At 42.1% G+C, this 15,355-nt stretch overlaps 1 protein-coding gene across 2 annotated transcripts in view; it reads left to right on the top strand.

Annotated features, from left to right (window-relative positions):
• Positions 1–3,192: 3,192 nt before the first annotated feature.
• The window catches only part of LOC103480483 (insulin receptor substrate 1-B), a 52,608-nt gene continuing 40,445 nt past the window's right edge, over positions 3,193–15,355 (top strand). The window contains exon 1 of one of the 2 annotated variants that reach the window (XR_014084608.1): positions 3,193–4,154. Coding sequence is in view for 1 of the 2 variants with exons in the window: in XM_008435440.3 (XP_008433662.1) it covers positions 3,806–4,154 (349 nt within the window). In the remaining variant the exon portion in view is untranslated. The remainder of the gene's footprint in view (positions 4,155–15,355) is intronic. The other variant, XM_008435440.3, reaches the window with a different exon arrangement.

Raw genomic sequence — 15,355 nt, 5'->3', positions numbered from 1 at the left:
GATGGAAGATAACGTGCGAAAACACACAGAAAATTGGAAGATGTTGGTTAGAATACTGCTGTCAATAATTACATATGAGCTTATTTATAAATATATAATAAGAGTTTAATATTATCAGCACTAACTTAAAGTCTGGTACTTTTTTCAGTTTATTGGTGCGGTACGGTGCGAGGTCAAATTTATGAAAAAAAAAAAAATCACTACAAGGGCATTCACCCTATAATGTTGAATGTCCCTGTCATGTTGTTGTTACAACATTACAGTCTACACACTACAATTATTTTTGGCAAAATCCATTTAATAATAACTTTCATACTGTTGTATTGTGGCAACATTATATAAATGTAAGTTAAAAACACATAATATTAGGTGGTTTGCTTTGATCTGATTTGCATAATGAGAGAAGCAAAGCAGAAACGTTTTGTTATCAGCACCAGATTTTTTTAAAAGTTTTTTTAGTCGTCTATTTTCACATAACAGGTACAGGTATTATATAACACCTATTATGCACACTTTTACAACACAGTTAATTTAATGGAACGCATAATAAGATTTGCATTTACTTTTTGATTATATGTGCAAATAGAATTGCAATAAATTAAATATAAGACTAGTTATAAATCAGCCATCCATGTTTGCATCATTAGTCCATGATCAGTGCTATGGAGTAAAAAAAAAAAATTTCTGTTTGTTTTTGTCTTTAGTCCGTTTCTTTAATAACAGTTTTTATCGTTTTATATTTCTGCATTCTTCCTCTTAAGTTGTTTAAGTTCTCTCTTCCCAGGTGAGACGGATTAACATGTATTAATCGGAAGTTTAGTTGTCAGAACTGCGGTGAAGTTCCTGAACGCACCGTGCTCTAGAGTACTACGGAGGAGAGTTTAGTGAAGGGAATTCCGGTTCTTTTTGGAGATCCAGATGATTTGGCTCAACTCGGATCTTGTGCTCCTGAACTGCTCTTTGCTTCGCATCTCCTCTAACTTTCACATATGTCAACTTCTTATAGTTATTTAGTATGTGTCCATACCTGCTGCAAATGTAAACCACTAATAACAAACACTCCAAGCATAAATAGTGGTACAAATTCTTAAATAGCCATCATTTAGCTAATGATACAAAATAAGGTAAAATCTCACTTCCTAGTGTGACCTCCATAATTACTCCTTGGCTGTTCAGTGTAGCACATCTAAGCGTGAAATAGGTAGTGTGGATCAAATATCCATTTCATACAAGTATCTTCAAAGAGTTGTGATGGTTGGTGATGTTGTGGGCAAAAAGGATCTCACGTAGCAGTCAGTCTTGCAAAGTATCTGATGAGGCCTCTGACTGTAGACTGTTGTATGACGATTTAATAAAGAGTTATGACTTGCTAACAACTCAGCATCCAGGCAGTTGAGACGATATTTCGCAGTAACATGTCATTGGAAAACAGTGCTAATCCACTAATTTGCTTTCGTCATTCCCACATGGGCTTCAATACTCCATTGTGCAACTGGCTGCTGGACTTTCACACGGAGAGAACTCAGTCTCTCCGTGTGGGTAATAACACCTCCAATGTCATTTCTTTAAACACTGGCTCCCCACAGGGCTGTGTCCTGAGGCCCCTGCTGTTCACCTTGATGACCCACGACTGTCGTCCCAGGTTTAACACCAACCACATCATGAAATATGCAGACGGCACAACAATTGCGGGACTCATTCAGGACGACAATGAAGTGAACTACAGAAAAGAGGTACAACATCTTGTGGACTGGTGCAGAATAAACAGCCTGCTCCTGATCGTCGACAAGACAAAAGAGATCATTGTCGACTTCAGGAGGTCTCGACCCAACCACACACCACTCCTCATCAACGACAGAGCAGTGGAGATCGTCAACAGCACTAAATTCCTGGGGGTTCACATTACATTACTGTTTGAAAATAGTAATTATTTGTATATTATTTAGTTATAGGCACACTCGTGATGTGCCGTTACTGGTGCATGTCTGATGCAAAGGCTTTCTAACGTCTTTCTCATGTCACGACTCTGAAGACCGAAGGACGTTGTCAGCAGGTTTAATGACAATAAAAAGGGTAAAACTGAAATCAAGACAAAAAATACAGTAAATATGCGATCATATGCAGCATAAAATACACTACATTCAATTTCTACCGATCATCACATCTATATGCGTACATCTAGGCTACCAATTGCGCACCTGATAACCTCACGATAACCTCGCATCTAATTAACATAAACATACTCTACCTTAAAACAACACATTAGAGCGCCATCGCTAAACAGAAACAATGTTACAAAGTTACAAACTTAATACATACCGGCAATGCAACCATACATGAAAGATTTCAACAGTAACTTACACTAACGGACACTAACGGTGCCTATTTCTACCGTTTAATAAAGTTTTGTTTTGAACAACAAAAAACTTACTACGTTGTAGTATCTGAAAATAACATGAAAGGACAGGCTTTCTCCCTTTTTTCTTGTATACGTACTAAAACAACATTTATAACTTCAAAACGGAACACGTGATTTTGTGTGTGCTACGGTGGCCAAGTGATGACATTTCATTGTCAATTTTACTCAAGTTTATTTGTGCAATGACAATAAGTCTAAGTCTCTTTAAATCTCTGTCTGGCTGCATGGTCAGAAAACTGGTCAGAGAGACATTGGAGTAGGGGATGATTGTTACCCATAATGATCTACAAAATAGATGGTTCGAACTTCCTCCTTCTCTCTCTGCACCAGTGAAGCCTCTTTCCAACTTCTCTGGGATTTCAGGTGATGCTGATGCTAGTCAGCCGCTCCCATTTGTAAAAACAACACACTGTTGCCACGGTTACACATCATAACAATTGTTTGAAAGCAAAAAAAAAAAGTAAGACCAAAAAAATCTTCTAGCTGCACAGCATTAAAACCAGAGGGAATAACAGTCCAAACATGCAACGCCTCCACAAAAACAGTTACCCACATGAGTCCAAAATGCTCTATGAGCTGAACTACATTCTAGAAAATGCTTCAAATATACATTTCGATTTTGAGTCAAATTACTTAAACGATTTAAAAAAAATAAAAAAAAAAGATATTCGAACTGTGCATCCCTGAGATAAGGTTGTAATGGGATAATTTTTCGTTTGGTGACATTAGGAACGAAGTAGAACGTTCGCGGAGATGAGCCGGCACGTCGAATCGGCTCGGTCACGGACTCCTCTCAAAGTGAGCGACTGTGCCGCTCCACGGTAGCAGCTCCTCTTCGCACTTCCAGCCGCCAGAGAGCCGAGCTGAGCAGGGCCGGGGGTGGGGGGACAGACGCCTGGGCTCCGTACGCTGTGATGTGCAGTAAATGGGATTAACGCGCACAGACAGCTCTGGGAGACGCTAATAGTAGTAGCGGTAGTAGTGGAGGAGAGAAGGGAGGCAGAGGAGGAGGGGGGAGCCCCGCGTAAAAGCTGCGCCGCACGTGGAAAACTTGCGCTGCTCCGTCCCTTGGAGAGAAAACAAGCTCCCCCTTCCAAAACAACAGACGCCAACAAACAGACCCGGGTCCAGACTCGCAGCAGCCGTCCGGACCGACCTCCAGCTCTCCTCGCGCACATGCCTGCTGTATTGATGTGGAGGAGAGGGGTCAGCGGACCGGGGAGCATGTTTGAATCATCTCGCTGAAAGTTGCAGGGGAGAACCAATTCCAGCTGACCATCTCGCTTGCTTCTTTTTTTGTTTGTTTGTTTGTTTAGTTTTATTTTTCTACATTTTTTTTTTTGTTGTTGTTGTTGTTGCTGTTTTGCTCGGTGGAAACCAAACTCAATGGAGGGCCAAGCGGGCGAGCTGCACGGCAACGAGGACGTGCGCAAGAGCGGCTACCTCCGCAAGCAGAAGTCCATGCACCGGCGCTACTTCGTGCTGCGCGCCGCCTCGGAGCGCGGTCCGGCCCGCCTGGAGTACTACGAGAGCGAGAAGAAGTTCCGCGGCAAGGCCCCCGTCCCGAAGAAGGCGGTGGCGCTGGAGACGTGCTTCAACATCAACAAGCGGGCCGACTCCAAGAACAAGCACATGATCGTGCTGTACACCCGGGCGGAGAGCTTCGCCGTGGCCGCGGAGAGCGAGGAGGACCAGGACGAGTGGTTCCAGGCCATGGTGGAGCTGCAGTGCAAAAGTAAGCCCGCACACACGCTCACCGAGACCCCGCGCCTCCTGCACTGGGATGGTGGATGAGGAGAAACGTGGCAGTGGCTGCAGAGGCGCTCTGCGGGGCAGCTCGGGACATGTTTCATTGGTGTTTTTGGGGGTAACAAGAGGGGATTATTTAAAAACCACTACAGCTTGACTAGACGAGTTAGTCTGCGTGGCGTGGCGTGGGTTCCCACCCTCGCTGACCTTTTTAAGAAAGTGTTTATAAACATTGTTGTGCTCGATTTTAGAAACCCAGCCCAGTTTAAAGAGGTGGCTGGATTTGCCTGAACACATGCCCTGTTAGTATGGAGACCCAAAAGGGCCACAGTCCACATAAAAAAAAAAATAAAAAAACACTGAAGGAATGAATGAGTCATTCATTTCTAAAGCTGCTTTCAGACAGGCGGTTGAGATCTGAATATTAGCTGTATTTATGTGAATAAAGCTCACGGTTTCTATTTTAGCTTCTATGGACATTCTTGTAAATAGATTGGGAACTCTACTCCAAATGAAAAAGGCTGCTGGAGACAGTGTTTGCTTTCATTTCTGCGCAAAAATCAAGCATCTACCGTAGAAATGTTTGTAGGTTTAACTCATCTGAACTAATATTTTGCCCATTATAACGACTGTTTCTGATTAACAACATGTTTTCCAACAGATTAATGCTACTTAACGTTAATTATGTCAGGATGCCGGATGCTACCAGTGAGTTCAGGGTGCGTTACCTGAAGTCCTCTTCATCACCTGCCGCTTTTTTTCTCGAACGGGCCTTTGCAGGAATTTGTCAACGACAGCTTGGCTACACACCGACATGTTCTAATAATTACTGTCTTTACAAGCAACTGATTAGACGTTCTTTGGTCCGTCTAATCAGTTTAGCTCTTCTTTGTTCCGTTGGAGTGAAGGTTTTCTGTTTTCTTCCACATCCTTCTGCTTTTAGTTTCCATTTTGAAGAATTTAAGGCCATTTTAGCTATTCATTTTTGCGTTTCATTGTACGTTTCCGATTTTTTCAATAGTCTTCTTAATACAAGTACGCTGAATTTTCTTCCTTGGATAAAGGCCAGATTTTTGACACCTGTTTTTATAGAATGAATTACCTCACTAATTGCGCTGTTATTATTACGAACAACTCCCTTTTGTCGGTGATTGTTCTGGTTGACGATGCTGCGCGGCTAATATGTTAAACACGACTACGGTCATAAAACGTTGTTCGAGATGAGATACCATAAGTCATAAGAATCCAAATTACAGGACATAAAAATATAAAATATGCAAAGAAAATCTATAAAACCATAAAAGAAAAAAAGAAGTACAGGATCAGGCATAAGAAGTTAAATATTATCAAGAGGTAATTTTAGTACAAACTCAAACACTTGACCTAAAAAATGGACCTTCAACTGTTTTTATTAGGAATACATGTAAATAAAATTATGAGCGCCGGCTTTGGCGAAGGGACAGAAGCAGCCGGTTGCTTGGCGAATGTGCGTGAGGATGTTTCAGGCTGGGCTCTAACCATTGTTTCTGTTTTTCAGGCGTTCAGATAAGTTATCAGCCTTTTATCAGAGTGAGGCAGAAGATCAAGGCAGATAGCTTCATCACACTGGTCTGGCTAAAAGACTAGCACAACTGTACATGATGGCAGGCATATAACTATTAAGCAAATACTGGTTAATGTCTGAAAGAGATAAAATGAAAATACCAGTGGACCAAACGTTGAGCCTTGGGGATCCCCATAGGATAAAGAAGCTTTTACTCCTGTGTTACTTCAGTGTGTGAGTAATTAATCCAAGAAGCAGAAACATTTGAGATTTATGTTTTAAAAGTAATTGCTATTGAATTGTGAAGTTGTTTTAGCTTTTCCTGTTCCCAGTGGGCGGAGCTAATGCTGCTGTCGTGGAAGCTGATTGGCTTGAAGTGGAGTCAGTGAGCAAGTCAACCAATCGGATCCATATTTATTGTTTGAACGATTCACTGCAGCCAAAGGACCAGGAAATATAAATATTATTATAAAAATAATGACACATGCATTTATCACGTTATGACAAAAAAAGAGTCAGATTTATAAATTAGATTTTTTAAAATTACGTATTTAATAAAAAATTTTAATGACTTTTCAATTAATTAATTTCACTGCCGCTATAACACGTAATTTTATTAATAGATTTTACATTCATTCTTTGCTTTTGATAAAATCCATTAATATTATTAAATAATTTTGCATACATTAATGTACATTTCTGCATTTATAGCACAAATAACATACAATTTCATAAATAAGAATACATAAAAAAATAATGGGGGTTGCTGCGGTGGGGTTAAGCACAACCCACACACAGAGGCCTTAGTCCTTGACACGGCCGCCGCAGGTTCGATTCCCGGCCTGGTGATCTTTGCCACATGTCTTCCCCCTGCTCTCAGTACCCACTTTCCTGTCAGTTCACAAAATTAAAGGCCACTAGAGCCAATAAAACAAGAAAAATAAAAATATGTTGAACTAACAAAGTTTTGCAAAAAATTCTAGATGTGTACAATATATTGGTGTCGACATCGTTATCGATAATCATTTCTCTTTGTCCTGTTCCATTCAAATCATGGTCCGTATAAATAATTACTTGTATGTTGAATACATTTTGGCGCCCTGTAACCGGACAGCAGCGTAGGAGTGTCGCCTCCACGGCTCTTATCGTGCTGGTGTCACATTTACTCTCAGACTTCTAGTGTGTGTTTTCTCCCCTCCTCTGTTGGGCCTCAGCTGTGTGCGAGGTTTTTTTTTTTTTTTGCCTCTGTGTCCCAACAGCTCAAACACACCCTGTCCTCATGTTTTCTGCTCCTCTTTTCCTGCTGATGGTGCAGAATCACACGGTGGGCAGGGGGGGGGATGGGGGGGGGAGAGCATGGATCCAAAGTGGAGATCGGATATTTCAAAAGTAGGCAAAGAAACGCCGGTCAGGTTTTCACCAATCGTTAAACATGTAAAAAAAAAAAAAAAGACCCAACAAACACGTCATCCGTGTGAATATTTCTCAAACAGTGTCTGTCAGCCGCAGTGTAAACACAGCTGTCACAGTAGCCCCAGATCACCTGGTCCCGTATGGCCCGGTCGGGCCGTAAGGGACACATGACGCAACCTCAGCAAATCGAAGATATGAGTTCAAGGTGCCTCTCATAACCTGCTGGTTCTCTGTTGCGTAAGGACAGATAAGGAGGCTGATTAAAAAAAAAAAAAAAAAAAGTTTTTTTTTTTTTTTTTTTGCTCGCAGAAAGTCGAGCAAGTTTTTCTGACCTTCGAGAGGGTCCTGTGACGTCGTCATCGTCCACTCCCCCTCGGGGGTTTGTGTAAAGCCCAAAGGCCACGCTGTCCTGCAGATCCTCAATCAGGTTTCTTGGATAAAGATGCTATAGAAAGGCCCAGTCCAACACAAATTAGTGCAAATTTTTATGTAAAGAAAAATAATACGTGGTTTTCTGACATTTTTTTACAAAAACCCCCCCCAAAAAACCTGAAAAGTATGTACAGCTACAACAGGTATTTTTTTGACTAGGCATCCAACAGAGGTTGCAACTTTTGCCTGTTCTGCTTTGCAAAAATACTAAATAAATAAAACCTAAATTTGACTAATCTTATCAGATTCTAAGTTAGATTTAGGTCTGGACTTTTCCTGGACCGTTCTAACATATGAACCTCGTCCCCAGACTCCTAACTGTTTTTATATATATATATATATATATATATATATATATATATATATATATATATATATATATATATATATATATATATATATATATATATATACATATATATATATATATATCATCTGACTCTGCTAAAGAAATACAATTCTACAGCATGACGCTGCCACCACCATGCTCACTATGGGGATGGTGATTTTTTTCTTTTCACCAGAAATGCAGCACCGTCCCCCACATGTCTCTAAAAACCTTGTGGAAAAGTACAACCTTGACTTCTTCCTGTGCTTTTTCTTTATCAGTGGATTTTTTTCAGACAGAGACCAAATTATCTGTCCTGTTGACGGATTTTCTCACCTGAGCTGCAGCTCTCTGCAAAGTTACCATGTGCCTCATGGCTGCTTCTCTTATTAATGCTCTGCTGGCCGGGCCTTTTACTTTAGGTGGGCGGCCATGTCTTGGTACTTGTGCAGCTGTTCTCTCTAATAAACCTCTGAGGCCTTCACGGAACAGCTGGATTTATACCGAGATTAAAGTACACACTGATGGACTCTGCTAACCATCTCCTTCTGAAGGCAGCTTGGGCTGGATTACGTTAAGGTGTCATAGTAAACAAACAAATCCACGTCACACTTTTCTGATTTTTATTTGTGAAAACCCTGTCTTCAGAAATTTTCTGCGACTTTTGTTAGCTTGCCTCATAAAATGGCCACCCGAGACTGAGTGACATTTCCTATGTCAGAGCGTCTGCACATCCTTAAAAAGTCTTAAATGCATGTATCCACAATTAAGACCTTATTTTACAAAGAATTAATACGGCCTTAAATACATTAATTGCAGAAGGTGCGATTTTAATTTTGCACATGTAGTTCTTTTTTCTGTTCGCTTGAGGTCTTCATTGCAATCTGTGATTCGAGGTGGTTGAGGCTACCGCTAACTAGCTGCTAATATACCCCTGCTAGCTAGCTAGCTAACTTTTCCGCGTCTATCGTGGCTAAGTGCAAATTTTGTCGCCAGTTGGATGGATGTTTGTTTGCGCCACTGGCTCACTTCTGTTGCCAAGCCATATGAGATTGGGTGCATTCTGTGCCAAAAAAAACTAAAACAAAAATTAAACTCAGGATCCCTCCAACACCCCACCATATTTATAGACTTAAATTTAATTCCAGCTGGCATTAAAAATGTATTACAAAGTCTTAAATTCGACTTGCTGATTCCTGCAGATTCCCTGCATTGTAACAGGACAAAAGTGTGAAGAAGAGCAGTTCTATAAATGGATGCGCTTCTCTCTCTGAAGAAGACCAGTCTACCATCCTCGTTCAGACGTCGTTCCGGCTGCCATGTTGTCCCTTTGGAGCGCTGCCGCCGCCGCACTGACTGCCTCTCGTCCTCTTTGTCGCTACAAGTGTTGTCTTTCTTGTATAACTCAAGCCTCTGGCTGTCAAAGACAAAGAGGCTGCGGCTGGCTGATGCGTGAACTCGCACGCGGGTGTGCAGTGTTTTTGTTTTTTTTCCCCTTGTGGTATGCACTGCTGCTGCATGGCTGCTGTTTGCAGGAGAACAAGGCCAACTCTTGTCTGTCACACAGGCTCGCCTCGCTGCCGGTGCAGAGACGCGGAGGCGGCGGCGGCAGGTTCAGCTTGTGACAGACACACACGGAGTCAGGATTTCGGTCTGCAGTGTTGTTGCTCTCAGAGATGAGGGCGCACAGTTTCCACTGCTCCCTCACATCTGATACCTGTGGAGCCGATCGGATCAACTTCTGTTAAATCTCCCAATATCTCTTCGCTTCGGTCGGGAGAAGTTCGCTGAAAGCAGCCGGGCCTCCCCCGGAGCCAGCCGCAGTTAAACACGAGCCGGACAAAATCCTCCGTTATTTATTCAGCTGAATCCTCTAAGACCCTTTCAGGCAGCGAGTACAGTATCGGGCTTTAGGGCGGCTGTTTGCTCAGCTATTATGAGGTGGCGGAGTGTGTGTAAAGGTTTAACCTCTGCTGAGCGGGCCGCCGCATGGCGAGCAGCAGTTTGACCTCCACTGGAAAGGAGCGTGATAAAGTCCGAATGAGAACGAAACACTATCACCAAACACACCCACATGCTCGCCAACGTGCCAAAACAAACAGCCCAACATCAGATAAAGAAGAAGGTTTGATTCACGCCTTCGAGAATCATGACAAGCTGTTTGATTATCAGTTATTTATTTGGGTTATTAGACAAGAAAATAAAGTGTCTCGTTGCACGTGGCTTTTTATCAGTTCAGATTCTTTTCCTGTCACATTTAAGTTTCAGGATGTTTAAAGCATGAGAAAACTTTACTGCACTTTACCTTATTCACCTCTAAAGGAGTCCTGCACCCCGAAGTGGTGTCGCTACATTCAGATCTGGTTATCTTCATCCTGGACAAAGTTCTGAATAAAGTTGAATACATAGTTTTATACATTTTGGAAATGGATCAGATCTGTTTTCTTTAAAAAGTGCCTGGAGATGAAATTTGTTGTGAGTTTGCATCCATGTAGACAAACTGAACCAAATTTGACTACGTTTGATGGTTTTCTGACTGCAGTCGGGCCGTTAGGCTTAACTACCTTAAATAGAAGGTAATAAAAACATTTTAAATTTGTTTTACTTCCCCTTAAGCTTGACTTTGGTCATTTATTTGGCTTATTGTCCCATAATTTCTGACCTTATGTGTATTAAATGTGTGTTAATTAAGGTAAAATAATGCTGGGGCCGGTCATGTCATGGTAAGACATTTTGGTGGACGATAAACTGTCCCTGAAATGATTGCAATGAAACATAATATTGTTGTTTTGAGACCATTTTCAAGTAATATTTTCATAGTGGCATAACAATGTAACTTCTCTCTTTTATCAGCGGAAGATTTAAAATAAGACATGACAACCAAAAGCAATAAACAAAATGGATTATGAAGTCTCTATAAACAAAACTGCCCTTCAGGAAGTATTAATCAGAACAAAAACTATATATTGAGCTCATTTTAGTCTAGAATGCGGTTAATGGATTAATTGCTCATCGCGACCGGCTTAGCGGGGTTTATTGAGGAGTTTATTAATAGTTTGTCTTTGTAGCTGGTGTTAATTGATTTTATTTTTTTCTTTATTATTATTATTTTTTGTTTATCCTGGAGTGGCTTTTTTCCAGCATCCAGATCTGGACCTCCCTAAGCAGGCCGATAAAACGTCGAGCCCCGGCTGAAGAACCTCTCATCTCCCTAATTAGGCTGTAATTACTGTCTCGAGGGTCGGCTGATGGCGGCGCTGCGAAGGCTAATGAAGTCAGAGACTGGAGCTTTTTTGTTGTTGCAGGAAGCTGAATGTTCACTGTTATTAGCTGCAGGTTTATCAGCTGGAGAGCGACGTCTCACCGTTTGCTCACGTTAGCATCCCCGTAAGTTCACAACATCCGGTCGGTTCCGTCAGGCTGCGACGCGCGCACCCGGCTCTTTGAGACGATGTAATACAGAAAAAAAACCAAAAAGAAAACATGGTGGACATGAGTCCCCAATGACCCGGCGTCCCCTGCTTTGTCTCTGCTGCTGCTGACTGTCAATTAAGTGCTCCGGGTTGATGATGGGCAGCAGAGGAAAGCCAGAGGCAGGATAATCCATTTAGTCAATGAGTGCCAATATGTTGAGCGCTTTAGAGCTGCGGGGGATTTTTGGATGGATTGTAACCTTTTTTACAGCAGGCTGCATCGATCGCTGTCGGTTGAAACGGGCCCATAACAGTTGGAGGGGGGTGTCAGGAAGTCCTCAGGTGACCTGCGTTGCCAGCCTCGCAGCGAATGCGTCACAAAGGGGGAGATTAGAGGAAAACCTCTTTGCTCTTGCCTGTCGCAATAAGCAGTAAATCAATTAATCGCATGATAAATTAAAACATTTGCATATGATTGATCATTTTTCTCTTGGAAGCTGGAGGACAAAAGTTTTTGGTGTTGTGCGTAGGTTTCAACTATCCCTTTTTTTGAAGGACAGTTTTGTTTATAGGGATTTCATCATCCACTTTTATTTGTTGCTGTGCGTATTCAATTTGGACATTTAAAATGTCTTCCAGTTCCAGAGTTAAGGATTTAAAGTCTAAAGATCTCTGAGAACATTAACTTCTGGGTCAAAATGTGTCGTGACAGAACTGACTGTACCTGTGAGATGTTCCTCTTCTAAGCTAAAGAGCTAGTTAGTTAAAGTTAGTTACCTGTAGTATAAATGATGCTTTAAAGGGTCTCTCCTCTAATTTGTTTTGGAAAACAACAAGTCACCGTGTGGCTGGGGGCCAAGTAGCCCAGTAAGCAGCACAACACAGAGGCGTCCTATCTCCGTGTCACAGCATCCAAAAACCTGCTGAGATAATAAACAGCTGATGTCACCCGCATTCGAAAGCTGCTGTCTGTGGTGAAAAACGGAGCAGGAGAGAGGAGACGACAGCCAGTCTGTTTTAATAAAGTAATAAGAATGGGCTCTGGGTCCTCGGTAGTTTTATTTTTTTTTGCAAAAGTTGTTCTGCCTCTTTGAAGTTTTTTTTAGTTCTTGTCGTGTCACAAACGCACACCTTAGTGAATTTTACTGGGATTTTATAGGTTTAGATTACCAAGTAATGCTAACTTCATTTACAGCAGCGAGTCCTTTTGGGTCAGCCGGCTTTTCACATCTGGAAACTAAAACCTTTGCCTGTTCAGTCCATCACAGTCGGTCAGATTGAATGGGGAGCATCTAAAGAATCTAAAGAATTTCCATTGAATGTAGGTCTGGACTTTGACTAGGCTGTCCTGACACATAAATACTCTTTGAACTAAACCACCCTGGGAGGTGAGACGTCTGCTAAGGATCTCTTCAGTAGCCGTTAACGGGTTTCCTGTGTTGTGAGCTGCGTCCGTCTTTCATCAGCCCTAGAGGGACGATCTCTCACAACGTTAGCCATAATGTTTAATCTGGTCTGTGACACATTTGGAGCACCTTCTTCCACTTGTTTGCTGTTTATTTCCACACGGTTTGAGGCAAACGGACCCTTTTTCATACAGACCAGATTAGGGCTGTAGTGATACAATAATCTCACGATACGATACAATACACGATATTCTGCTCACAATACAATATATATTGCGATATTCAGCAAAAGACAATTCAATACACTTTAGCGATTTTCTGAAAGATTTCAGAGGGACAGAGTGATTTTGGTGACATTTTGTGACTGTTATAGAGTTGGATTGAATTAATTTAACTGAAAACTGATTAAAAGCACCAACTACACAATACCTGGCTCTGGTTGGACATGGACACAGACTTAAAGTCAACAGCTGGACAAAATGAATCAAAGAAGTGGCGAGAAAACATGTTTCTTTTAATTGAAATAGTACAAACTGTAGCTTACATGCATTTGTAAAGTAAATAAAGTGCACCAAGTACACTGCTCTGAATAGTTTGATACCTTTTTAACCTTGACACTTAACATCTGAAGGAATCACTCTAAGCCTGATGACCTAATCACTCTCCCGGTGAAGCAAGCAGTGAGTGAGCAAGGTGATAGTTGGATGTTACGATACTTGCGGATGAATATCGAGTTTTTTCTAGGAAAGAAAATATCAATATCGCAAATCGCAAAATCGATATTATTACACAGCCCTAGACCAGATATGTATCGTCACGGGAGTTTGTGCAATAAGCTAACTCTACTCTGAACTTCTCCACGTCTTTCTGACCTCTCTGCTGTGTTCCTTGGTCTTCCGGATTTGCCTCGTTCGTTATCGTTCTCTCATAAAGCTCTGAGGCCTTCACAGATCAGCTGGATTCAGGGGGTTGAAGTTGACCCCTCTGCTTTTGGGCTGCAACTGAGGTTTCATATTAAATTCGTCAGCAGGCATCATTTCACTGCTGTGTTCTGATATACCGCAGGGCTCAACAGGGGATAGGCTTTGCAGCTTCATCTAACTGCTTAATTTCTGTCCTCCGTTGACTTTGCTCCCTTGCTTGGCATAATTTTTATTAACTCAGCACCAGACCAGCCTTTAGCTTCGGTTTGGGCATGAGGGAATGGCGAGCCTCACCTCGTTTGTGTCACTGATTGTTTCATATACTGAATGTTTGTTTTGTACTTTACGACTAACAGGAACCACATGCGAGATCCCCCCCAACCCCCGCCCACCCTCCCCACCAATTCCCCGAAGGCAGATAATGATGTTGAGTGTTGAGGAAGAGTTGTGTGCTGAAGTTTTGGCCCGGACCAGGAGGGGGATTACCGATGCTGGAGATGGATGAAGAGCTAGGAAGTAGACGCGTTTTAAGAAAAACGGTTAAATGATCAGGCACACATGGAGGCCAGAGATTAAACTAAAGTCGCTGCCTGGAAATCTTCCTCCTCTCTCACAGTTTGCACCAGTCTCTGCTGGGGAGCTGGAGAGACACTGGGGGGGGGGAACGGTAGTGTACACACGGGCTAAAGAACGACGGTTTAGGCCTCAAATATCTCAGCGCTGTTTTTTTTCTGTTTTTTTTTGCGGTCTGCTAGCTCTGCGCGTTCGAGCAGTGAGGTCAGAAACATGAAACAGAGCCCAGCGAGCGCCAGAGTAGTTCTCCGTCATTTACAGGCAGCATTAACTGACTAGAAAGAAGTGTTCCTATAAACTCGAAGCATTTAAATTTGTTCTCTTGCAAATTTTAATGGCTCTTTTATAGATTTAAGGTAGTGGTGCAAAGACGGCTTTAAAAAAAAAAAGACTTCTAGTTTCTGAATTCTGTCAAGTGGCTTCAGGAGAACCAGCTTCCTGAGGATTTGCGTGATAACCTCAGCAGTAATTAGCCTGTCACTCTGAGACCTGCTGACAGCGCTTCAGCGGGCTTCTGGCAGCCTCGGGGGGGGGGGGGGTAAATACGGCACCCCTAATATTCCCTTAACGGTCCCATTCATCTTCTTAATGACTTAAGGCCGACCAGGGGAGTTGCACGCTCTGCCAAAGTCGAGCCACGAACTGAGTTTTAAAGGAAGCGCTCCAGATCCGGATCAATCTCCACCAGGATTTATGGAAAGTTAGCCGAGAAATTTCTGCACAATTACATGTTTAGATCCCTCAGTTACTCAGTTACCCTCTTGTGTCTTGTGCTGTAGTCACTCTGTTGTGCAGAAAATAGCAACAGTCAGCACGAAATGGAGTTTTTATACCATTTTTTTTACATTTTAAAATTCCCACTTATCCAGATTTAAATGTTACATTTTGAAGCATAAGCACTTGACTCAGGTGTTAGATAAAGAGCTTGCAGTAGCCACACTCAGATGGATGAGTGTGACTTAACAGATTGACAACAAGGAAGGATATGTGGATACTAGAGGGATGGAGGAGATACAAACCTCTAGATGGGTCGATGGAAAGACAAATCGGTGGATGATTAGACGGACGGAATAATGGGCTTTAGGTGGATGAATGTATGAAGCAGGTGTTTTTGCAACCTGTTGTTCCGGAGCCTAACCAATGTTTTTAAATATAG

The sequence above is a fragment of the Poecilia reticulata genome, chromosome 18, assembly GCF_904066995.2.
Source record: "Poecilia reticulata chromosome 18, P_reticulata-male-v2, whole genome shotgun sequence".
Classification (NCBI taxonomy): Eukaryota; Metazoa; Chordata; class Actinopteri; order Cyprinodontiformes; family Poeciliidae; genus Poecilia; species Poecilia reticulata.
The sequence above is the reverse complement of the archived record's forward strand: the minus strand, read 5'-3'. Positions and strand labels throughout refer to the sequence as shown.